Source organism: Nesoenas mayeri, assembly GCF_963082525.1.
Source record: "Nesoenas mayeri genome assembly, chromosome: 18".
NCBI classification, from domain to species: Eukaryota; Metazoa; Chordata; class Aves; order Columbiformes; family Columbidae; genus Nesoenas; species Nesoenas mayeri.
The window spans coordinates 8,993,992-9,018,199 of record NC_137566.1 but is presented as its reverse complement, the minus strand read 5'-3'; the positions used below and the strand labels follow the sequence as shown (position 1 = coordinate 9,018,199).

Sequence of the window (24,208 nt, the reverse complement as noted above, 5' to 3'; positions counted from 1 at the left end):
AGGTGAGAGCGGCCGGACGGGGCTCCCGCCCGTGACGCTCTGGCGCTTCCAGCTGCTTCCGCAGGGGAGGCCGCGTCCCTCTCGAGTTCGCCTTTGTCCCGGTCTCTCTTCCCTCAGGCCGCCTGAGGGGAGGCGCTGCCCCTTGGGCCCGCTTGGCGGGAAGCGAGCGGCGCGTTCCCCGGCTCGGGCGGCCCCGCTGAGAACGGGCGGCGCTGCTGGGGAGGCGGCGTTTGCAGCAGCCGCGCGGGGCCCGGCCGGGGCTCTCGTGGAGCAGCTGTTGGCGAGTGTCCGGGCGGCCCCGGGAGCGGGCAGCCGGAGCTGGGGCGGCTGAAACCGCGAAACCGGATCGCGGCTGCTTTCGCTTTCGGTGCCGGGGGTTGATGCCCATGAACGAGCAGCCGGTGGAGCGGAGCCACCGCGGAGCGGCGCGGGTGCGAGGTTCGTTTTGCAGCTGAGGTTTATGGCTCCGTGTGTACTTTGAGCGGATTTCCTTGATGAATGAGCGCGGAGAAAGTTTTACACCTTATTTACAAAGCGGTGCGGTAGGCATTGTGTTGATTGTGTTTGAGTGATAGAAGGGATTCAGTTGCAAATCACTTATCGCTTCAGGAAACGTGCGTTTAGTGTACAGTCTGTTAATCAAATTACCAAAGCAATTCTCAGTCTAGAACGCGGTGAACTGAACCGAACCAAATCTGGTAACTACTGTTTTGCTCCAGATCTCTGAAACACCAAGAGCCGGTCCCCAGGGATGCGTTGCTGATGGTGCTGGGGGCAGGTGTGGCTGAGGGTGCCAGCCCCAGTTTTCCTTTCACAATGTGACCCGACACACCTGCACAGCAAAGAGCTGCCTTTGCCAAAGGTAAATGCCACGATTTGGGGTTGTTGTGTGTGGTTGGTTTTTCTCTCCGTTGTATAGGTAGGAGGAAATGTATGGTTTTGCTTTATCTCTTTTGTATTCCTTGTTATGCTAAATAATAAGCAGTTGCCTTCTTTTCATTTTATATAATTAGTTCAAGCGTTAAGGAATAGAACTTTTCTAACGTCAAGCATTCATGCTTTTCCAGTGTTGTTTTTCACACTAGCAGGGTCTGAGATTACTGTATTGCTGCTTAGTAGAGAGCTTGTGGCTTTAGAGGAAACAATCTGTGGTGGGAATTTTGTGATGGTTTCTAACAACAATAATTATGCAAGGCAGGAAAGTTCTGCTTAAAAATACTTTGCTTTTGGCAACAGGGATTTGTTGACCTATAAATTTTAGCAGGAGATGAAGAAACAAAGCTAATTAGATTTTGTACTCCTTAGACCTAGATTCCGTGGATACTAGTAAAACAACATAATGGACTTTAGCATTGTAGCTCTGGAAAGGGTGCATGAAGCGTGGATGAGGGGTTTTTTTGTATGTGAAGTGAATTTTCTTGTGTTTTCTAGTTTGCGTGTTATGTAACTTAACTTCTTTTCAGTGCTTCTAATATCTGCCATTCAGTAGGCATTTTCCTGTAATGCTCATTTAATGCCGTAATCTCTACTTGTTTAATTGCATGTGCTTATATGATATAAGAACGTTTAAGAGCATATGCGTGCATGCTGCTGAGTTACCTAAATCCTGAAATTCATCACACTTCAGCACTAGGTACTGTTGTGGCTGAAAGGAGATATTTTGCTGCTTTCAGTTTTCAGGCTTCTGTTAACTCCTCCTTCTTTCTATCTGCAGAATGAGCACATGCCAATGGTGTACGCCGAGTGGTCCTGACGCCACCGAGTTCCTCAAGAGCTATGCTTCTCAACAGCTGTCCCCAGAAGATTTTGAAGGCTCCAACGATGATCTCTGCTACTGTCTGGACTGTGTGGTCGAGTACCACAAAGCAAGGGAAAAATTGCCGAATTTGCATGAGGTAATTAAGAGATTTGGCTCCTGCCTGTTACTGAGTGAGAAGACTCGGAACTGAAGGAAAACTTCAGAAGAGGCTTCTGTGGTCGAGGAGGGAGTTTTGTGCTGGGGTTGAATTTTACTGGTTTTTGGGAATAGGGCATGTTGCACTTTAACTGTCTGCTTTTATTATATTGAGTTGCAAAGAGCCGATCATAAAACAAGAGGACCCTTAAAAAATGTCCTTAATCACTCCTTCGCAAATACATTCTGATCAGTTGTTTTTCCCCACTGAATAGGTCTTGTGGGACTTGGAAACCTCCCGTCTTGTGGCCCATATGGAGAAATCCATGCAAGAAGAAGCTGCGGAAGATGATGAATTGTTTATAGTGGATGAGAACGGAGAAACACAGCTGTCTGGTTATTTGGGCCCGGATTTTGAGAATAACCTGCGAGTGCCCCTTCTAGAAATACTGAAATACCCGTATCTGCTGCTCCACGAGAAAGTCAGTACGTATCCTGTTGTCTACGCTTGGAAGGGCACAGTGTTGTTTCTACCAAAGGAGGTGAAAATAACAACAAATAGTAGTTGAACTGAAGTATCAGTGTGTGTGTATATATGTCAAATATTTATTTTGATGCAAATATACATAAATATATGCTAATAAATATAAAATATTTATTTTGATGCTTTTTGTTTTGTGAGCATATAAATTAGTCTTTACTCTAAGTGTGTTTGTCCTTGTAGGTGAGCTGTGTGTGGAAGTGCTCTGTAGAATGGAACAAAGTCACAGCTCCTTTCAGGTCTTTGAGAAATATCCAGGAATTTATCTGTTTTTGGTACACCCCAATGAAGTGGTAAGTTACTTTTTCTGTTCCGCTAAAACACATTTTTAATTGTAAGGAGTTTTATTTGTATACATTACTGTCCCCTTTGTAGCAGCGATGATTCCTAATCTTACAGCATTGTGACTTTATTTGTTCTTAATGTATTATTTTCTTTGTTTCTATCCTTAGATTCGTCGATGGGCCATCCTAACAGCAAGGAATTTAGGGAAGGTTGACAGGGATGATTACTATGACTTACAGGAAGTGCTGACGTGCCTGTTCAAAGTTATTGAGCTTGGGCTTTTTGAGAGTCCAGATATTTACAGCTCTTCAATGGTTGAAAAGGGGAAACTCATCCTTCTGCCGTCCCATTTGTATGATACTGCGAACTACAAGAACTATTGGCTAGGTGAGTATTTATGGTCAGAAATTAACCTGTACATGTAGTCTCTTCCTTTTAAGAACTTCTGTCAGGTCAGAGCTTCGCTATTTCATGGGTGCTGTTTATTTTGGGGTATGTCAAACGGGAAAACTGAACGTCGCATAACTGTTTAATTAGTTTCATCTTGCTACCCATCTCTTTGGTCAAGTGTTTCACTGGTAATGGCATTTGGAAAATGGTCCTTGATTTGGTCAAAAGTAGGACAAATTTTACAGATGTATGGATAGGTTGCTTCTTTATTATATTTTATAGGGATTTGCATGTTGCTAACAGTGCTGGAAGAACAAGCTATGGACTCCTTGTTACTGGGCCCAGACAAACAAAATGATTTCATGCAGACTATACTTCACACCATGGAGAAAGAAACAGCTGGTAACTAATTTTAATACTGAGATTAAGACAGTTCATAGGCTATTTTTAATCTTTATTGCACTTCCTTGTTTAATTGAGTAGTTCTTAGTTTGTTTGTTCTTAGTAGTGTCATGCTGAGTTGATTTGAACTGGGGCTTATTTATCTTCTGGAAGATGGACCAGTATTGCACAATATTTGGGCGATACTGACAGATACTGAAAAAGGACAGAAACAAACTCTTATGCTTTGCATAAGGCTGGCTTATAGAGGTTTTGAGAGGACAAATCTATAATATCTACCATACTGTCTTCATTTAATGTGTAGGTTGTATGGGAATGTGCATATCACTGTACTGTTAAGTGAGGATGACTTTTTTAATCCTTTTTCTGTGTTAAAAAGTATAGTCACAACTTATTAGAAAACGTATTAGTATTTAAGACAAGACAATGAAAACCAATTACTTTCAATTTCAGCTTAGTCTAAGAATGTGCAGGACTCTTGCATTTCACCTCTCCCCAATATTGCTGTTGTGTTGCAGATGATTCCACTGACCCCTTCTGGCCAGCGCTCCATTGTTTCATGGTTATTTTGGATCAGCTCGGATCTAAAGTGTGGGGTCAGCTTATTGATCCTGTTCAGGCCTTTCAAACCATTATCAACAGTGTGAGCTACAACAACGAAATAAACAATATACGCAGTAGCTTTAAGAGGTCAGTTTTATTAAGACACTGGAAGGGTTTTATGATTTTAACACCAGGTAGGACAGTTCAAAGACAATGGAATTTTTCGGGGTGTTTGTTCTAGGTGGGCAAATCCATGACTTAGTAGAAAGCTCCTTTTCCAGAGGCAGTCGCTTTCCTCCCCTCCTCTTAGGAGTAGGATAGAACAAGCTTTACAATTTTAAATATAGAATCTTTTCATAGGGATGTTTTACCACTAATAAGTTCTAATAGTCACATTGTTAGGGTCTAAAAAGTGAAATCTGTGTCTCAGCCAGTTGGGTTTCTTACAGTTTCAGGTATCTGTGTGGATTCTATAATGATTTGTATTTTCTTTTTAGGACAAAATCTGAACCAGAGTCAGACTACAATGATGGCATGGAGACCTGCAGTCAGATTGTGTATAATTATAACACAGAAAGGCCTCAAAAGGTATTTAAAAATATTTTATTTCCCTGTTCTTTGACAGTGTCGTGCAGTCATCAGACTACATTTTAAACCATCTATAAAATACGGAGGGGAAGATCTTTTGTTTCTACTAATACTGTTGTAAAGAAAAAACGTATGTCACTGTTGTGTGCCTTAAATAGCAGCCGGTCTGATCCCTTCTTGTTTACCTGGTGCTTTCAGGCTGTAGAGGAAAGAAGATTGCGTTTGTGAATTAGGCAGAGATGGTATTAAAGCTGAAGAATTCGTATATTGAAACAAACATTGGTACCTCAACGAAAACTGTGAAATCAATTTAAGAGGGAAGCTGCTCATTGAGTTATTGTATTTTACTTTTTGTTTCTCAGTATTCTAAACTAATACATTCACTATGGATTAATTGATGTACTTTGAAATGTTAGACCGTGCTCCAATATGGCACTGTTTTTTTTCTTGTTATAAAGCAGAGGAAACATTTATGAGGGTGTTTTCTTGATGTTGGTGCATTGTATTTATGAAATGTTTTTTTAATTTAGATTTTGACTTATTAGTATGTAAGAGGTGCTATAAATTAATCAACATATATTTGAAAGAAAGTAACCTTTACAGCTGGGGAAAAAAAATACAGGCAGATTGAAATGTACAAGATGTGCACAATGAGGGTGATGCGTGGTGAATTTGTTTTTCAGGATGCTGGGTGGAAGACAGCCATTTGTCCAGACTACTGCCCCAACATGTATGAAGAAATGCAAACGCTGGCTAACGTGCTTCAGTCTGATATCGGCAGAGACATGCGTGTCCACGACAGCACGTTTCTGTGGTTCATCCCTTTTGTTCAGTCACTTATGGATCTCAAGGACTTGGGCATAGCATATATAGGAGAGGTCATTCACTACCTCTGCTCAGAAATCACAGGTATTCTCAATGAAAGAATCCAGCAGTGCGACAAAGTCTCTGAATTTTTTCTCCTCATCTTGGTGTCGATTATTGAGCTGCATCGCAATAAGAGGTGCCTGCATTTGCTATGGATTAGCTCCCGGAAATGGGTAGAAGCAGTGGTGAGTTGTGCGAAGCTCCCAGCTGTAGCATTTACACGGTGCACTGAGAAGGCGTCTGGACCCTGCGTGAGGAGTTCAGCAGTATCTTCACAAGCTTCCAGCTCTGTGCAGCATGCCTGCGTGCAGCTGATACGCAGCCTCCTTAGACAAGGCTACCAAATTGGGCAGAATGCCCTTTGCAAGCATTACCTAGACAAACTCAATCTTCTTCTGCGAGGAAATCTCTCTTTAGGTTGGCAGCTGAACATCCAGGAAACCCAGGAGTTACATACGTGTTTAAAGCAAGTTATAAGAAATCTAAAGGACAGACCTTCAAATTCCCCTGTGCCTACAGGAAACAATGCGAACTCTGCAACTCCGCCTGCCGTTTCTGTAAAGCAAGAGAAGGGTGCGCATGGCAGGGGTGAGCCTGGGTCACCATTTGCGGATGTATCGAAGGAAGGTGGAGATGAAGGTTGTCAAGAGAACCCTTTCGCTATAAGACAGAGCACCTGGGAAGAGGAATGTAGAGATGCATCCAAAAGTTTGACAACTCAGACATCCACAGGAGACCTCTGTATGAATATTAAAAAGGAACCTGGTGACTCAACAAATCAGGAATATGCCTTTCCACAGAACTCTTTGGCAACAAAAGTATGTGGGGCAACTCAGGAAAATAGGAACAACGATCTTGTGGCAGGGAAATGCGATACAGACAATCAGTGCTTCAATTCAAATGCCCAGCCTTCAGATTTCAGAAGAGTCGGGGAGTTGGAAAACAAATGTGAAGCAGGACCCAAAACAGCAATGCCTCTGGTTACTCCAACTCATCTTGGTTCTCCAGAACACATTTACAGTTCAGATGTAAAGGAAAGCAACATGTCCTCCAGTTCCTCCTCGAAGTTTAAAGTAGATGCACATAGGCTCACAAATTTGAAAACCAAGTTACAGAAAACTGGATGGTCTTCAAAGTTACTGTTGCTAGCAAAGCCGCATGACTTGCAAAACTGCACTTTAGCAACAAAAGCAGAGGTAGAACAACCGAAGTTTTGCACTGACCATCTGTGTACAAGCAAAGATTGTCAGAAACACCAGGGAGTGAATGCTGTGGGTAAAAATGCAATCCCTGTTGATACTTCCTCTTCAGGGAGTTGTGAAAGTACACGGGAGAAAAGTGTCAATGGTGCTTTTCAATCCAGACTGGTCCCCACTAAAGAAACACCACTAGAGTGCCCTGGCTCCTCTAAAAGTGAACCTGGTATGTGGGCAAATGAAGATAACAGGAATTTGCATTCAGGGATTACTGACACCTTACCAAAAAAAGTGTCCACTGAAGAAAAATCAAGTTCATTGTTGAAGTCTGTGTTTAAGCAAGACTCCAACATAGAAACTTCAGACCAGGAACAGCCTAATCTAAATGACTTGGTTAAACCTGACAGCAAAGGTCAAATTTCAAATACATTCTGTATGGATAAAACTTGGGCAAGTAATTGTGTTCCATCTACTTCTGAAAACAAGCGGGATGTACCCAGCCCTGCCTCTCAGAGACCACTCACGCTGAAGTGTGAATCCAGTGACACGTTGCTCAAATTTTCAGAATATTTCAAGAGAGGAAACAACTCAGTGGTGAAGAAAGAGGAGGATTTTGTGAAGGTGGTTGCTGAAGATAATACTTTGACAGACTCCCAGATTGACAGAGATCTCAGTAAACTATCTTTAGCTGCGTATGCCAAAAGTGTCAATTTTTCCTTTGATTCAAGCCAAGAAAGCTCAGTACGTCATAATGTATGTGATATTAAAAGGAAGGTGAAAGGTGCTGTAAGGTCTTCCAGTGACCAGCGTACCAAGTCTCCCTGTGATGCAGATCGCCTTGACGATCAAATCATTACAATTTCAGACTCTTCTGACGAAGAAAAAAGTGTGGCTGATAAGGAGGAAACAAGAAAAATGAATGCAAATGTGTGTCCTGAAAAGCAGCCTTCAACTTCCAGCTGTGTTTCTGATAGTGGTATCAAAACAGAACCTGAGGTACCAAGCTCTCCCTTGTCACTGGAAGACTGTGAGTCTCAGTACTTTGAATTTGAAACAGAAGATGATGTCTTTTCAGTTTGGCAAGATACTCAAGCAATGGAAGCAACTCAAGACTATAGTACGGAAACAACTCGAGAGTATAAACCAAATTGTGAATCATCATCAGCTGATAGTAATCCAAGTGACTTACTGAATGATCACACAAATGAATGGGGTTACGATATGGATTACATAAGTGATGATACCATGGAAGAAGAAGCAAACTTGATAGAAAAGCAGATAGAAAATACTTCTTATCAGAAGGAAGCTGGTAATACAAAAAGAGCCACTGATTCCACAGGGCAAGAATCTGTTAGTAAGGAAAGTGCGAAAGGTCAACTGGAGAAGTTTGCAGACAAAGATGCTGTTGCTAAAGACTTCACGCAGGGCTCAAAATTGACTGAGCCCAGACCATCTACATCAAAGATGACATTAGCTTCAAAGCTGGCCTATAAGAAAAATAGCACAAGCCCACAGCAGAATATAAGAAAATCTAAAGTAGCAAGAAATATTCAGAGAAGTCCTAAAAAACCTTCTGTTCCTAAACCAGCTCAAAGTAAAAAACTACAAAGTACGTCAAAAAATTCTCAGTCTGGCAGGTCGACGCCTGCTGTGGTTCCTCCCAAGAAAGTTCGGCCGTGTCCTGCACCAGAGTCAGCTGCAGAAAACCATGGTCTGAAGAAGGGGCCTCGCAAAGCGGTTCAATTATCCCAGGGCTCTTTAGACCGCATAGCTCAGCTGCGCAGCCATGGTAAAGCTGCGGGGAGGGTCGGGGGTGCGCAGAAACAGAAATCGTCTGCGAAACATAATAAAAACATGTTAGCCTCCCGGGAGGTTCAGTTTTTAAGGCAGACAAGGCCCCAAAGTAGTGTCAGAGTGAAAAATCGCGCAGGAAGTTCTGAGAGCAGGAACAAAAAAGTCGGCAAAGGGAATTCGGAATCTATGAAACAAAAGCCTCAAAGTTTTGAATGGCGATATGTTGAAAACCAAAGAGGGAAAAGAAATGAGGAGACTGTTTGTCCCTCTGCCAGTGGGAGAAAATTGGAAAGCCTCGCTGTGGAGGAGCAAACGAGTGTCTCTGAACTGCCTGGTTCTTCAGACTCAAACAGAAAGTCAGAGGGTGACAGTACGATGGTTCCTCCAGTACTGATGGATTCAGGTCTCTCTTTATCATCCTCAACAAGTGCAGCAAAAGTTGAACCTTCAGGAAGAGGTTCCATTGTCCAGCCTGAGTGTGAGAGGACAATTTCAAAAGAAAATGGAGGTAAACCAAACGAAAGCAGTGAAGATGATGACGACGGTGATCTATTTCTAACTCAGTTAGATCCTGTGGATATGGAATTATGCTCTGAGGAGGAAAGTGTTAAAGATACTACTGTAGATAGTAAAAACCCAGAGGAAATGGATACTGCTGAAAGCCCTCGGCAGAATGAATCCTCAGCTACTGTGAAATGTAAGTACAAAGACTGTATGGAAAAAGTGGAAGAACCAGGAGAGCACTGCAGCAAGCATTCAGCCACCCGCTCGGATGCAGATCACTTATTTGCCAAACCTTCTATCCCGCCACCTTCTAAAACAAGAAAGCCGTCCACTACTAAAATTTTCAGCTCGGCGAGTTCTTCGCGGAACGCAGCCTTCAGCAGGGATCTCGAAGACGTCCAAAAGCTGCCGCCAGCTTCAAAAAGCAAAGTGAACATAGCGAAAGCCGTGGCGGTCAGGCCACCAAATGTGAGGGCTGTGCCCCCGGGAAATCAAACCTGCGCGGCTCCAAGTTCTAGTAACATACCTCAACCCCGTATTTTTAATAACGTTCTCCAGCCACAAAACAGACAGAACGACAACGCTTCAAATGTTTCCAGGAGGCCTGTCCGAGAGGTGTCTTATTCCTATCCTGCTGCTCGGCAGCTTGATCACAGTGTTTTTGTTAATCAAGTCCTACAGTGGACTTACGACATGTTTGCCAGCTGCAGCCGGTTCGGACCTCCAAGTCACCTCCTGCAGTCTGTAGTGGCCCCTGTTCCTGTCCAGTTTCAGGGATACACTGACTATTTTAATACATTTTTCCCCTTGATGATGCTGAATGCCTTTGAAACGGTAAGTAGCTATCTGCTTCTTTGTTTGTTTTCATCAAGCTTAGTAAAGCCCACCAAGAGATAAAAAACTATTTTATGACCTCTGTTTACCTTCTGAAAAATGTTCATATACACATCTGATTTGGGGGAAAGAATCTAGACATTTATGTTGAAGATTGAGGGCTGTCAGTGTTATTCATCTCACAGAATCACAGAATGTCAGGGATTGGAAGGGACCTCAAAAGATCATCCAGTCCAATCCCCCTGCCGGAGCAGGAACACCCAGATGAGGTTACAGTCCACCTCACTACCCGGTCATCCAGCCCGCACTCCCTCAGTTTAGCTGTGAGGATGCTGTGGGAGACTGTGTCAAATGCCTTACTCAAGTCAAGGGAGATCAGTCCACCGCTCTGCCATCATCCGTCCATCTTGTTATGTCCTCATAAAAGTCAAGGAGGTTGGTCAAGCACGACTTCCCCTTGGTGAAGCCATGTTGACTGCCCCTAAGTGATCTCAGTGAAGCTTTGGGTTTTTTTGGCTGCCCATCCACAATAGGAGGGGAAAAAGAGGTGATTCCTCTTTCTTTAAGCGTATAAAGCTTGAAATAGAAACCACACTTTCCTTTGCCCTGTGTGTGTGTTTCTATATGATGTCTGCATGTGTTAAAAGAAGAAATGGGTCAGACTCATTGTTTTCTTGTACTTCACGTTCTGTTAGCTGTTATTTCTGCTCCTTTGAGTCTTGATAAGCTATTCTTTTGATACGCTAAACCGTTCAAAGTATTTTTATTTAGCTTTTACTTTCCAACATGTAGCTGGCACAAGAGTGGATAGAAAACCAGAGAGTAAGAGAGAGGAGTTACTGCTTCTGGTTACAGAACTTCTGTGCTGACTTGAATAAAGCAGATTTTACAGGTAAGAGGTTGTGGGGTCTTTTTAAGAAGGTCCTCTTCTCATTTTCAAGTAGACAATGCCTTGTAATGAGCTAGCACTTAAGTAAATTTTAAAAATTCTACCTTTTAAATACAGAAAGGATTTTGAATTTGTTGTTTTCCAGAATGCACGTAAAAGAAATGTGTATTCTGCAGGGAATTTGTGCCTTAAGTGTTCAGTGCAAAAAGTTATTTGATTGCTATTGGAATATTTTCCATCTCACTCATTTGTGATTTTGTGTCAGCTGCTTTTGGGTAAATAAAAGAGTCCTTTACTTCCTTGGTTTATTTTTTTAGAGTGCTATGTTCAGGGTTAAGGCTGCAGGATGGACTTAACTCTTCTTAGTCTTTTGCTGTAGCTTTTAATGGCTTTAGAGGTAAATAGATGGGAATTACTGGTGTATATGCAATATGTTAATTCTGTGGTCAGAAAGTAATTGTAACCGCTCTCCTTTTAATATTCTAATTGTAACATGTATTTTGTGTAGCTCATTTTCAAGAAAGCGATTTGGCAAAGCAGCTGCATCCAAAGGAGGATGACTTAATCTTTCTGGTGGTCCAAAAGAGAAAAGACACCTTTAGGGAAGAAAGTGAGATGGACTACGTTATAGTGAGTCACGTGGGGTTAGTGACACGATTTTCTCGTGCATCTGGCTGTTTATCTAGTAAGTAAATGGAGTTGAAACAAAAGTGGGATTTTTCTTGGTACCATAAATGCTACTTTGAAGTTGTGAATTGCCAGGATTACTAAGTATCAAGATTAGTGTTGCCTGATCAAATCAGTGCTCTGAGTTGTTTTGCAGAGCACTGAGGGTATTTTTTGGGGGAGAGAGGGTACAGGGGAAGGGGGTTGAGTTTTTTGCAAGAATTAGGTGTTGGCTCCTTAATAAAAGGCAGCACCTGGTTCTGGTGAATTCTTTGAGTGATCTGTTTGAATATCTTTCAGTTAACAATTTGGATGTTCTTGGAATTAACAAATTGTCATTTTTCTTCTCTCCCAACCCCCTTTTAATAGGACAACAGGAGCACCATACTGCCTGTCATCTTTCTGTCCAAACTCGAGGCAATTTGTCACCCTTCCTAAATACGCAAGTGAAGTGTGTGGTGATTGGCTCCCTGGTGACCACGCGCCGAATGTTCAAAGGTTTACTGCTGTTGAACAGGAGTCCCCTGGCCAAACCCATCATAAATCCAAGTTACAATGACTTCTGTCCCAGAGATTTGCTCGTGGCTTCAGAAAATGCTGTAAGTCCTGCAGATAGAAGCGATTGAGGAGTGACAAAGTGGGCATTTGGATCTCATGAGTTTTCTGAAACTGGTTTTGTGCACTGTTTTTCTGAGATGATAAAGTGCAAACAGAGAAGTTTCAGAAGCACTGAGGCACTGGGCTTTTCAGAGTTGGATGACTGTGTAGGTAGAAAGGAGTCCTTGTTTGCTTGGGTGTTTCTGCTGTGTTGATACAGATACTAGTAATGCACTTCAAGCAGCTTTCAGTTTCTTTTCCTTGCTGGGAATGTGTCTGTTCGGGAAATACAAGACATAGCATGACAAACACAATGTAGCATAAAGGTGTGTAAACAAACCGTTGTTACAGCTTTCAAGTCAGGATCAGGTGTGCGTCTAAGGCAAACCTAGAATCAAAAGCTTCCATGCCCTTCAAGTTTTTGCATTGTAGCTGGAGGGGTGGGGGACATTCTGAAAGTACCTACAATGAACATAGAATGTTTGATCCACATTAAGTAATTATTTTTTCCTTTGTCCCTTCAGGCATCGGATATGAACGAATACAATGAAGATCAAAAGAGAGCCATTGAGACAGCTTATGCCATGGTAAAGCAACATCCAGGGCTTCCCAAGATCTGCCTCATCCACGGACCACCCGGAACAGGGAAATCAAAAACTATTGTTGGGCTTCTGTCTCGGGTTCTGAAAGAAGTAAGAGAACGGGATGTGATCGTCACGCGCTGGTGTTTGGTGTCCCAGTGGAAGTCAGTGATAGCTTAAACTAAATGGAAGTGTAGCATCGGTAATAACCGGGGCTATAATTCGTTAAGCTTACTTGATTAAATCTGTACTGTGTAGGGTGTAAAGGTGGAGATAATACCTTTTGGGCGTCTTGGGAAACACTTATTTACGGAACTTAAAAGTAAAATCAATAAAACATGCACAATTGAAACACATTGCTATGTGTTTTAATGTAACAATGTTACATTAAAAGTCCTTAATATTTTGAAATACTGAAGAATGTTATTTGACCTGCCCCATTTAATGGTTTTCATATTAGTATCCAGTAGATTTGTCAAGTAGGGAAATTTATGCAAATAGTATTAATACATTTGACAACTTGTTACTCATGTAAGGCACGTCTTGAGAGATATCGAAGTGCAGTCGTCCCCATACTCTGCATGTTGATTAAGATGGGCGTACAGTCTGTTTTTTAAATCACTGATGAAAACAATTTAAAGAGCCTGTTTTGGTTTATTGTTAATTAATCTACAGAACACTAGGAATGAGAAAGCAACTCAAAAAACAAATTCCAAGATGAAGCCAAACCGTTTTCTAGTTTGTGCACCATCAAATGCTGCTGTCGATGAACTCATGAAAAAGATCATCCTTGCATTTAAGGGAAAATGCCAAAACAAACAGGAGCCTTTAGGTATGGTTTATTTTTAAATTCTGTTTATGTGTTAAATAGACAAAGCCTGAAGGAGAAACTGGAACAGTTGATTACATATAATACTCGTATGCTACTCTAAGTAGCATTTGTCTCTTGCAGAACATGACTGGTACATTCTCATACTGTTATTAATTTTAATATGCTTTTCTGAAAGATGTATTATGATTTTTAAAAATAAGTTTGGCTTTGCAAACCCCATAAACAGAAAAGGAAAAGCCTTATTTGATATCCATGATGTCTGTTTTTTTTTTCTCTCGTACCAAAGTGCAGAGGTGGTTGGAGCAATCTGAAAATATTTTGACTCTGCTTTTGTAAACAGGAAATTGTGGTGATATCAAATTAGTGCGACTTGGTGCTGAAAAGGCAATCAACAGTGAAGTCCGGGGATTCAGCCTGGATAAGCAAGTTGAACACAGAATGAGTAAGTAACATGCAAATCAGACTTTTCTCCAGTATTCTTTAGGAGCTCGGTGACGTTTCACGCTTCAGATTGTGTCCTTTAAGAGAGAAGATCTGGTAAAGATTTTTCTGCAGCCGTGCTTCATAAGCATTGTTGTTCTCAGTCGCAGTGGGAAAGTGTCACAGAATCACAGAATGTCAGGTATTGGAAGGGACCTTGAAAGCTCATCCAGTCCAATTCCCTGTCCAGGTCTCTGATGGCAGCACAGCTTCCAGTGTCAGCCACTCCTCCCAGCTTGGTGTCATCAGCAAACTGGCTGATAGTGCACTCTATTCCCTCATCCAAATCGTTGATGAATATATTGAATAATACAGGCCCCAGTACTGACCCCTGAGGCACTGCACTAGATCCAGGCCTCCAACTGGACTCTGCCCCATTGACCACAACGTGAATGTGGCCTAACCACAGCTTGGATGTGGCCTAAAATCTAAGCAAAGCCAAAGAAACAAGTGAGATAACTTCTAGTTTGTTTGTTTTTAAAGAAATTATAATAAATGCAGCTTAAAGCCATCATTTTTAAGCAATGTGGCTATGCAGCACTTGAGATCTACAACTGGAACCGAGTCTCATTTTCTTCATTTTACAAGATAAGACCTCAATAGAAAAAGGCAAAATGCAACAAAAGATGAGTTTGTCCATTTGTTCTTGATAACTGAAGGTTCACGACTGAGAGCAAGTGTTATTGTAACATACTTGTTCGATTTTTTTCCTTTTTTTTATTATAGAACGAAGGCCAGCTGACTGTGACCAGGATATTCAGAAGAAAAAAGCAGCTCTGGATCAAGAGCTGGACCGGTTGTCTCGTCAGCGTGCCAGGGACAGATGTGAGAAGAGGGAGGTAGGAAGAAAATAGTACTTTTAATCCTGTTTGTGTGGTGGTTTGTTGTGATTTGGGTTTTTTTTGAGTTTTCATAACTGAATCCAGAGAGTAAAGAACTTTTTAATGCTGTCTCAGAGCAGTAACTGTTAATTCACCTCCTTGTTTAATTAATGGAAGTGTGTGTTAGCGCCGTGAAAGGGAACGAGTCACTTTACATCAGAATTGTTTTTTAATCTATTTATACTGGTATTTTCAGCAGGTCAGTCGTGCTGCTTCTTGCATATTAGGAAACAGTCTGAACAAGTTTAAATGTTTAGGAAGTGAATTAGAGTATGAGAGGAAAAAGAGTATATGGGAAATATGTGTTAATTATTGCTGATATTTATGTAGTTTCTACATCCCTTCAATATAGAGTCACATGTTGGCTGATGAAATTTCCAGACTTGCAAAGGAGAGACAACAACTTGCTTCTCAAATAAAGGAGGTAGGAATTTATCTTTAATAAGCCTTGGCTAATCTGTTTATATACTTGGTATCCTTTAATTGTGGTGATTTGGTTTTGATGTGGCTGAGAGTATTTATACAACAGTAGCTAAGCAGATAAAGCTCATAAACTGAGTCAGTTATGGCCAGCCTGCTGTGACATCCAGGTGTGCTCTGGCTACATATTGCAAAAAAAGACTGGGAACATTAACTTTTATAGTTAATTTTAAATGAAATGTATATTTAGCAAAGAAGATAATAGAAATGTGCATGTCCTCGTGTTCTAGGATGTATCTTCATCACCACTTTTGTGGCCCTTACAGTCCTGCTGAAGTGCTTTAAAATGTTTTTAAGTAAATCAGCTGGAAGAATTTGTGTGTGTAGGAAGAGAGAGGTTTGAAAATGGAAATAGGCTCTGATAGCAACACTGGTAATTAAGGCTGAGTAGCACGAACCATGAGATGAAAGTTCAACTTCAACAAATATTTGCAGACTTAGTGGTCACAGAGGTTTGGAGTCACAAACCTGATGGCAGGCTAAACTTTGCTGGCGATTATGTGTCTAGATTGAGATTGATATACTTCTTTCCAGCTTGCCACCTCAACATTTAAAGCGAGAGTAACACTTTGATTAAGCCAAGTTGCAACTTCCATTTGTAATAGAGATGGTTTCGTTGGGATGCTGCATTACGCTCCACCTGTTTGGCGGTTAGAACTGTCCAGGCAGTTAGAAACTGCTCTGAGGTGGTTCAAGAAAACGAAAAGGGAAGAGGAGTCACGGTGTCCTGTTGTACTTTGCAGGTTCGGGGGCACTCTCAGAAGGTGCAGGCGGACATCATCCTGCAGGCAGACATCATCTGCTGCACGCTGAGCACCAGCGGAGGGGGGCTGCTGGAATCCACTTTTGCACGACAGCGACTCGATCCTTTCAGCTGTGTCATTGTGGACGAGGTCAGGAAAGCTGTTTAGAACTACAGGCTGTTCCACCGTTCACGTTCTGCCTTGTTCCCCGCTTAAGCTACCTGTGATTGTTTGGCTGCCGGTGTAACATATGGTGGGTTGACTGTCCTGTCCCACCTTTTACCTGATAACAAGCCTGTCCTGCCATTTAGAGCCATAAGGAGAAAGAATAATCCAGTTGCTTCTTTTTTTCTGACTTGTTTGGTGCTTTAATGGCAGATGGCTTTTCCTTAAAAATCATGGCTTCAGTGTGGTTCTTGCTTTAGAGCTGTCCAGATGGTTGGCTTATATTTCTATCTATTTGGAGAGAGCTTTCCGTATTTAATAATAAAAGAAAAAGACAGTTGGGGTTTTTTATTAGGTAAAAATAGTTATTTTCCTCTCCTTTATTTTTTTTTAAGCCTCAAAAAGCATTTCTGAGTTATTCTGGCTCTGTTACAGGAAATTTAACATATGTCCCTCCACTCTTTTGTTTATAACTTCTGGTTTTTGTCCTGTTTGCATTTCCCAAAGGCAGGGCAGTCCTGTGAGGTTGAAACGCTGATTCCACTGATCCATCGCTGTAATAAACTTGTCCTTGTTGGAGATCCGAGACAGCTCCCTCCTACTGTGAAATCAGTAGTAAGTATCCAAACTGTATTTTTTTCATGCTGTATAGCATAAGAAGACTATAGAAAACATGTATAAAAGGAAAAACGGTGTTTCAATGTCAGATCATGATGTGTATCAGATAATTATTTTTACCCTGCCAAGTTTAGTCTCTGTTATGTGGAGACCACATAATTACTGGGTGAATAAAGCTCATATAGGTGTGTGAGCACAACCTGTAGAAACTCTCCTGGCGCAGCCTGAAGCTGATTTCATGCACCATTCAGGATAACTGTGGCAACACAAACTTCAGTGCAACTCGGCGCTTGGTTTGTGGATGTTGCGTTGCAACAGGCTCTAGTGTTTCATCAGGTGAGCTTCAGTCAGTGTCACATTCCTTAAGGAACAGATGATGAAGACTGCGTATTTGTGTGGGGTATTCCTCACTCTACAGATGTGAACATATAGGAGCACTTGTATCCAACAGTAAGGCCTCTTTTAAGCATCTGATAAAGGGGAGAAAACAGACTGGCTTCTCTACAGGTTAAATTATCTGGAGGCTGTGTGCTTGTTTAACAAGATCCCACCTAGAGGCTCTTCACTTCATTACTGTTGATGTTAAAATTTTACTATGTTGCGACTCACAAAGGAAAGTTGTCTTGCTGAAGACTGCACTGACAAAGAAATCAGATTCATGCAGCTGATCCTTACTGAAGTAATAGGGCTAACACAGAAAAATGAAGTGCAAGTAGTTGTCATTTTGTCAGCGATTTAGAAGTTTACAAGAAAATACCAAATAGTACAGCAAATTCCTGTTGTTAATTTGGGACCTAATTCCCCTAAGTCAGTCCCGTGTTTGCCCTCTGGCAGAAAGCTCAGGATTATGGCTACGATCACTCCTTGATGGCTCGTCTGCACCAACACCTGGAGCAGCAAGTGCAGAACAACGTTTTACGAAGCCTCCCGGTTGTGCAGCTGACTGTGCAGTACAGGATGCACCCCGACATCTGCCTCTTCCCATCCAATTACGTTTACGGCAGGACTCTAAAGACTGACAAGTGAGTAGCTCCCTGCTCCCCTTTCTGAGCAGGGGTTATTTCAAAGAAAACTCTTCATAGCAGGATCTTCCTTTGAGTCCAAAAGTTCTTGAGGTTGTATGGGGGAAGACAATGGGAGAAACGGTGCATTCCATCTCTTGTTAGTGCTGGCTGTGATATGTGAGTTAACTAGATTAATTAAATTGAGCAGATTTATTGCTTGGAGTTCATTTTCAGGCCTCAGCATATGCAGGCAGCAGTGAAAATTATGGGCTCTGGAAAAAAAGCTGAAAGTTGCTTGTATTTGTTAACCATGGTGTAAATAAATGAAGTACCAGTTGGTAGAATTCTTGTATGATTACCTGGTGATAAAAATGTTATTTACAGAGCAACAGAAGAGAACAGATGTTCTTCAGAGTGGCCATTCCAGCCTTACCTTATTTTTGATGTAGGAGATGGTCGTGAGGAGCGAGACAATGAGTAAGTCCTGCGTTCTACTCAGCCAAACTTTACATTTGCTGAAAATTAATGACTTGCAGAAGAGTTGTCTTCTCTCTTCTATTGTTCCCAATATGCTTTAAGTAACCAGAACTGTGTTTTCAACTTGATTGAATTTTACAAAAAAGCAAGCATTAACTGCTTTTGTTTGTGGGGTGGGTTTTTTTAGTCTGAAACCAATTTTAATCCTGGTTTGACTGTCTGTTAGATGCCAGTGAGTGCCTACAGTCTCTGCTAACTCTAGGAACAGTTTGGGAGTTCCTGATTTATTATTATTTTTAATATATTTTCTTTATCAGTGACTTTGCAGCTGCGTGCTGAGGCAATGCCAGAAGGTGGCAGCTCTGTCCTCCCCTTTGCCTGTTCTGTAAGGAAAGCAAAGCTGTGCAGTTCTAAGGGAATGTCTGAGCCCCTCATCAAGGCCTGTTTGCAAAGTTCTTTGAGCCTCCATACAAAGGAGGCTGCAAAAGTTCACGACAGGCACTTGGACTATCAATCCCCCTACAGATTGGGCTGAATTCAAAAGAGCCACCAAATGTATTTCTGTAGCATTTCCATTCTGTCTTGTTCAGCTCTTTTAGTAATCCTCAGGAAGTGAAGCTGGTGATGGAATTAATTAGAACAATTAAAGAAAAAAGAAAGGATCTGGGTCTTCGTCGCATTGGAATAATTACCCCTTACAGCGCACAGAAAAAGAAAATTCAAGAACAGCTGGACAGAGTGTATAGGAATAACAGGTAAAGAAACCCTGGCTTTTCAAATGGGACTTGACTCTTGCTCATTAGTCGTTTATTTATCGTCTTGAAATAATGAAAAAATCTCTAAGACTTGTTTCTGTACTAGTAAAAATCTGTACTTAGTCATTTAAAGGGGACATACAAGCCTTTTGCTTAAAGGAGGCATGAACTCGCTGTACCATTTCTTACTTTTATACATGCTTTGATTATATTGCTGCTCCGAATAAAGTTAATTTAAAAGAAAACCTAAAAGTCCAAGCTACATGGACCCGAACAGCTTTTCAGTAATGATGCTAGCCTCAGAAAAGTAAATATAGCTTTAGGCTTGTACACTGAAACAAATTTACCCTCGCTTGTTTTGACAGGTGGTTGTTAAGGGTGGTGTTTAGGCCATTTGTGTCAGTGTGTTGCTTAAAAATTCAACTTCTCCTAATTTTATGGCTTGCTGATTCTTTTTTCAATAGCCCAGGAGAAGTGGACACAGTGGATGCGTTCCAGGGACGAGAGAAAGACTGTATCATAGTGACGTGTGTGCGGGCAAACAGCACCAAAGGGTCCATCGGGTATGTTTCTCTTCAGCAATATGCAAGTTCCATTTCCAATGACGCTCTAGATACAGTCGTCATATTTTTAATATGACCAGTATGAAAGTTATCGAGAACAAGTCACTACAGCCAACAAATTAAAGGGTGTCCTGATGTGTGAATTAATGTTACTGGTTTGAGATCTCTGAACAAAAAGGACATGGAAATGAGAAGTATTTTGTTCTGCGTTGCAACTGATGAATTTGCAGAGCTGCCTCGGCCTGCCACTGGTTTGGTTTGGCAGGATTGGTCTTGGGAACCTGGCTCTTTGCATTAGTACTGCAGCAGTCATTTTTCTTGTAGCTTTTGATATATATTTTGTAACTTTCTGAATGCTGCTCTCTTAAAATGAAATCCATTTGCTGTGACTGTCACTTGTCCTATTAATGTAGCATTCTGTCCAAGTTGAGAGTGCAAAGCCTTAGAAGCTGCACATACTAATGACTTGGACATCTCTGTTTCAGGACCAGGTGTCGTTGGCAAGGTCTGGTGGCAAAGTTTGCATCACCCTTACCTGCCATCTTGTAGCCGAGCAAAGTATTTTCATTTCCAAGGTTGCTAGTCCAGCGTTAAATTTACTCTGGAAATAGCTTGCAAAGGGAGGAGAAAACTCCAAGAAATAACAATGGGGCTTTTTGCTTTCCTGAGAAAATAATCTTGTTGTCTTTCAGTTTTCAAAGCTGTCAGGAATATTTAGGAGTTTCTCAAGATAGTGTTGGTTTGTTGTTGGGGTTTCTTTGTTTGTTTTCCCCACCCGAGGCCTGGAGAACTGTTATATTTGTGCTGCTCGATCCACTCTCCCACTCAGCCTCCTACCTCTCTCTTTTTTTCCTGTGCTGCCCAATTCTCTGGGAATTTTGCAGTTTTACTGCAGGGCTGTGAATGTACTGAAGAGCAGGTCTCGGTGCCACGACCACAGTACCAGACGTTGACTTTGGGTTTGCTCAAACTAAGATGTCCAAGGACTTTGTGTTGCAGACTCTGGTATAGAACAAGCTGTGCATTTTGGGAGCTTTTTCATTAGAGAATAGTTGATCTTACTTTCACAAACCTTTTGTGGAGTTTTGGTAAATAAATCCTAACAGAAATCAACATTTAAAAGCACTAAGCATTTGTTTAGATTTCAGTACCTTGGTTTGTGATCCCACAAAACCAGACTCGACAGTTTTCATAGTGCTAATACAGACTTTCTTCTGCAAGAATGTACTTTTCACTCTTGAAGCATGACAAAGCAAAAGTCTCCCTTTATGTGCTTACAGTGCAGGTCACCTTTAAAGTATTCATATCCAGCATTCGGTATTTCAGTAGAAAATTTTCCCATTAATCATGCTAAATATTATTAATCTGTTTCAGTTCAAGTCAAAAAGCAGCTTAAAGTCTTGATAGGTGAAGTGAGGTTGACATCTTCTGTACTATGAGGAACATTTAAGGAAGCAACGGTTGGCATTAAGAAGGGATTTGCTCTAAGAAAGGAAACATCAAAGGCAGGAGCTGGAAAGAGATGGAATTCCCTGCAAGGAATCAGGGTGGTGAAGGAAAACACAATTTGTGCAAAGCCCTTTGTGTAAGGCAGGGCTGCTGAATGGGTTATGAACTGTCACCTTCTTTCTAACTGCTTCTATTAGCTCCATTCCGCTGAAATTAAACACTGTCTCTTTCTGCTAATGCTTAAACCTCACGGAAGAAGTAGTTTAGGAGCTTGGTTTTGTCTCGTCACCCAGGTTTCTGGCAAGTCTTCAGCGTCTGAATGTTACAATTACCCGAGCCAGATTCAGTCTCTTCATCCTTGGAAGACTGAAAACGCTCATGGTAAGTACAGTGTTAATCACCCTTTTAGGGCACATCAGGGTTGGGGAGGTAAAACCATCCTCAGACTGCTCCAGTCTGAAAGGGACCCATTTCTGGGATGTTGTTAAGTTAGTGCGGTCCAGCCCTCTAAGGGTTCTCTTTGAAAGCTTTGACTGTAACTGTTGTAAATGCTGCTGCTTTTTTTTTTTTAAGTCTGTTTTCCTTGCTTCCTTCCTTCCAAGAAGGAAAGTTAGAAATTACTTTCACAATATTTTTAGTAACTAAATTGTAACACAGTCCTTTACAATTCAAGTGTGGGGGTTGTGAAAAGAAATCTCTATTGCTAAGATAGCGTGATGGCAGAGATACTTCCCTGCTCGATCCTTACTGTTCCTCCAGCTATTGCAGTTGTCACTGGCTACCTGAGCAAGGAAAACGATTTAACAAACAAGCCACCCCAAAACATTCCCCTGATCTTCAGAATATTGTTTTTGACACTACATTGCGTAGCCTTGTGGTTTCTAAGGATACTCTTTGCTTGTACTCTTTGAAGCAGCTGTTTCTGAAACAGAACTACATATTTGGGGGACTAGAAAGACCCACTGAAAGTACAGGGAGTGCTGTTGAATAGACTTAATGTCTTCCAATACTTGATTTTAATTCTTTTTTCCTAGGGGGTTGGTAGCTGCACCACTAGAGGGCATTAAAGCTGGGTTCCTCTTTCGCTCTCGTGTGAGAGAACTTTTCTGGCCTTCATAAATACAGAAGTTGTCATTTTAAGTAGTAGCTCAGTGATGGTTGAAAGTACCTTCCCTGTGTTGCAGCAGCCAGAGTGCCAACTGCTGTTTTGCAAGTGAAACATAAGATTCTTCCATTCCAGAAGGAACATAACAGTGGTTTCCATGACAGTTGTGTCAGGTACCTTGATTAAAGAGGTTGTGCCTCCTCTGACACCTCTGTCCGTTTGTGTTGATTTCTCTCTCTGATAACTTTTTTTTTGGGTGGGTGTCTTATTTCTTTTTGAAAGGAAAATAAAGACTGGAACAAGTTGATTCAGGATGCTCAGAGAAGAGGTGCCATTATCAAGACATCAGAAATAAGCTACAGGAAGGATGCCGTTAAGATTTTGAAGCTCAAGCCAACCATCCAGCCCCCGACCGAGCCAGGGACGAGGAAACCTCTGCCGGCTGCTTCTTCCAGCAGCAAGAGGGGCGAGCATCCCAACCCACGGGACCTCACCAGCCCCCAGGGCAGCCGAGCGCAGCAGCAGCCGCAGAGGGCTCAGGCTGCGGACTCCAGGAGAGGCGGCACCTCCGCCCCCGTGGAGGCTGCAGCTGTTCCAGCCGATCACGAGAAACCACGCGACCCGCGGCTGGCGAGTCTGGCTAGTAGAACTGAAAGCAAAGGGAAGGAGCCGGCCTCGGGAGACAGCAGTCGCTCAGCCCAGAGCAACCCGGGGTCGACGTCGCAGCAAGGCCACGATGTGTCCTCGGCTGCCAGGAATCAGATTTCCAGAACGGAAAGTTTTAAGAGGCCCCAGCAAACGATGGGACAGTGTGACGCGCCTTCTGCGGCACCATATGCCGCTCGGCACGAGGGAGCCTGGAGAGCTGCTGCGTCGACAAGCGGTTCGAAAGCCCCCGGTGAAGGGGGTCAGAGTACCAGCGGTAAGTGGAGCAGAGACTGTCGTAGTTTAACGAGAAGAACGTCAGAGGAGTTGCCAGAGGACGCGGATTCAAACGGTGCGAAGCGAAGGAAGACAATTCACTGACTTCAGTGTTGGCTCATTGCTGAAAATCTGTTCCTGGATTTCTGGCTAGCAAGGACTGTATTTTAAATTATTCAGTACACCCGGAACCTCCCTTGTATTGATACCTCTGCTATCAGTAGATCTGTCTCTTTCCCATCTTGTCCTTAATTGTGAAGGGGACTTTATACCTGATAGCTTTGAGCCTTTGAAAAGAGAAGTTGGGCAGCTGCTTTGCTTGGAAGAGCAGTGAATTTTGTCACCTAGGAAGTTAAGGTTGTAAATGTTCAATGATGTATATTTGTACAGTATACAAAATTATTTTAAGATTTAATTTGGCAAATACATAACTGCTTGTTTTCTTGTGCAAATGCTAATCTCTTAGTAATGTAATTTTTTATGAAGAACCAGAGCAAAGCAAAAAAACCCAAACAACAAACAACCCCAAATCCACAAAACAGACAGACTTCTTTTCCCCTAATTTATTTGACAGCAAAGACTGAACGTTGAAAATGTGGTAGCAGTGATTCTTCCCCATGCTCCACTAGTGCCTCAGGAAATAGTGAAGGAGAGAAATTCTACTTGTTTTGTATATTTTATTGCCTGTTTTTATAGGAACGGAAGAGCTTTCATTTATACAAATGTGCCTTGAGTTTTGCTCTTGCTGCTGCTTCATCCGTTGGAATCCTTTTTGTGTTGCAGATCAAAGCCCACGAGGTCTGTTTGGTCCCAGCGAATCCATGTGGAATCTTAGTCAAAGATCTAGTTAACACTTACCGGTAATGACACTTGAGTTTTATTTAGAGCTCTACAGAGATGAAAAGGGCAAGCAGTTCATTCTGAGTGTTGCTGAAGAATATATAACCAGTAAAATGGGGTGGGGGGGAAAAACGAGCTATTTTTAAGAAAGCCCTCATCTCATCATAACATTTCGCAATAAAAGTGGCATTATTTCTGCCTTTGGGTCGCTGAAATGTCACTTTGTGGAGTACATGTCTGTCTCGAGGAGGTGAAGAGCAACATTTTGTGTGCACAGAGTTTTGCGGCGCCTTGTGATGTTAATAGGTGTTGGGTGTGTTGTGA

The 24,208-nt window shown here is 42.0% G+C and overlaps 1 protein-coding gene across 1 annotated transcript; it reads left to right on the top strand.

The window, feature by feature from the left end:
- Window positions 1-266: 266 nt before the first annotated feature.
- On the top strand, window positions 267-23,899 carry SETX (senataxin). The gene is made up of 26 exons (XM_080356201.1): window positions 267-438; window positions 720-862; window positions 1,715-1,895; window positions 2,170-2,380; window positions 2,619-2,728; window positions 2,888-3,107; window positions 3,393-3,512; window positions 4,031-4,202; window positions 4,553-4,643; window positions 5,327-9,838; window positions 10,631-10,730; window positions 11,236-11,412; window positions 11,763-11,992; window positions 12,515-12,682; window positions 13,247-13,403; window positions 13,744-13,845; window positions 14,610-14,722; window positions 15,117-15,188; window positions 15,988-16,137; window positions 16,660-16,767; window positions 17,605-17,792; window positions 18,159-18,251; window positions 18,842-19,006; window positions 19,471-19,569; window positions 21,312-21,399; window positions 22,406-23,899. The coding sequence occupies exons 3-26, from the start codon at window positions 1,716-1,718 to the stop codon at window positions 23,147-23,149; spliced, it is 8,370 nt and encodes a 2,789-aa protein (XP_080212327.1). The 5' UTR covers window positions 267-438; window positions 720-862; window position 1,715; the 3' UTR covers window positions 23,150-23,899.
- Window positions 23,900-24,208: the final 309 nt, after the last annotated feature.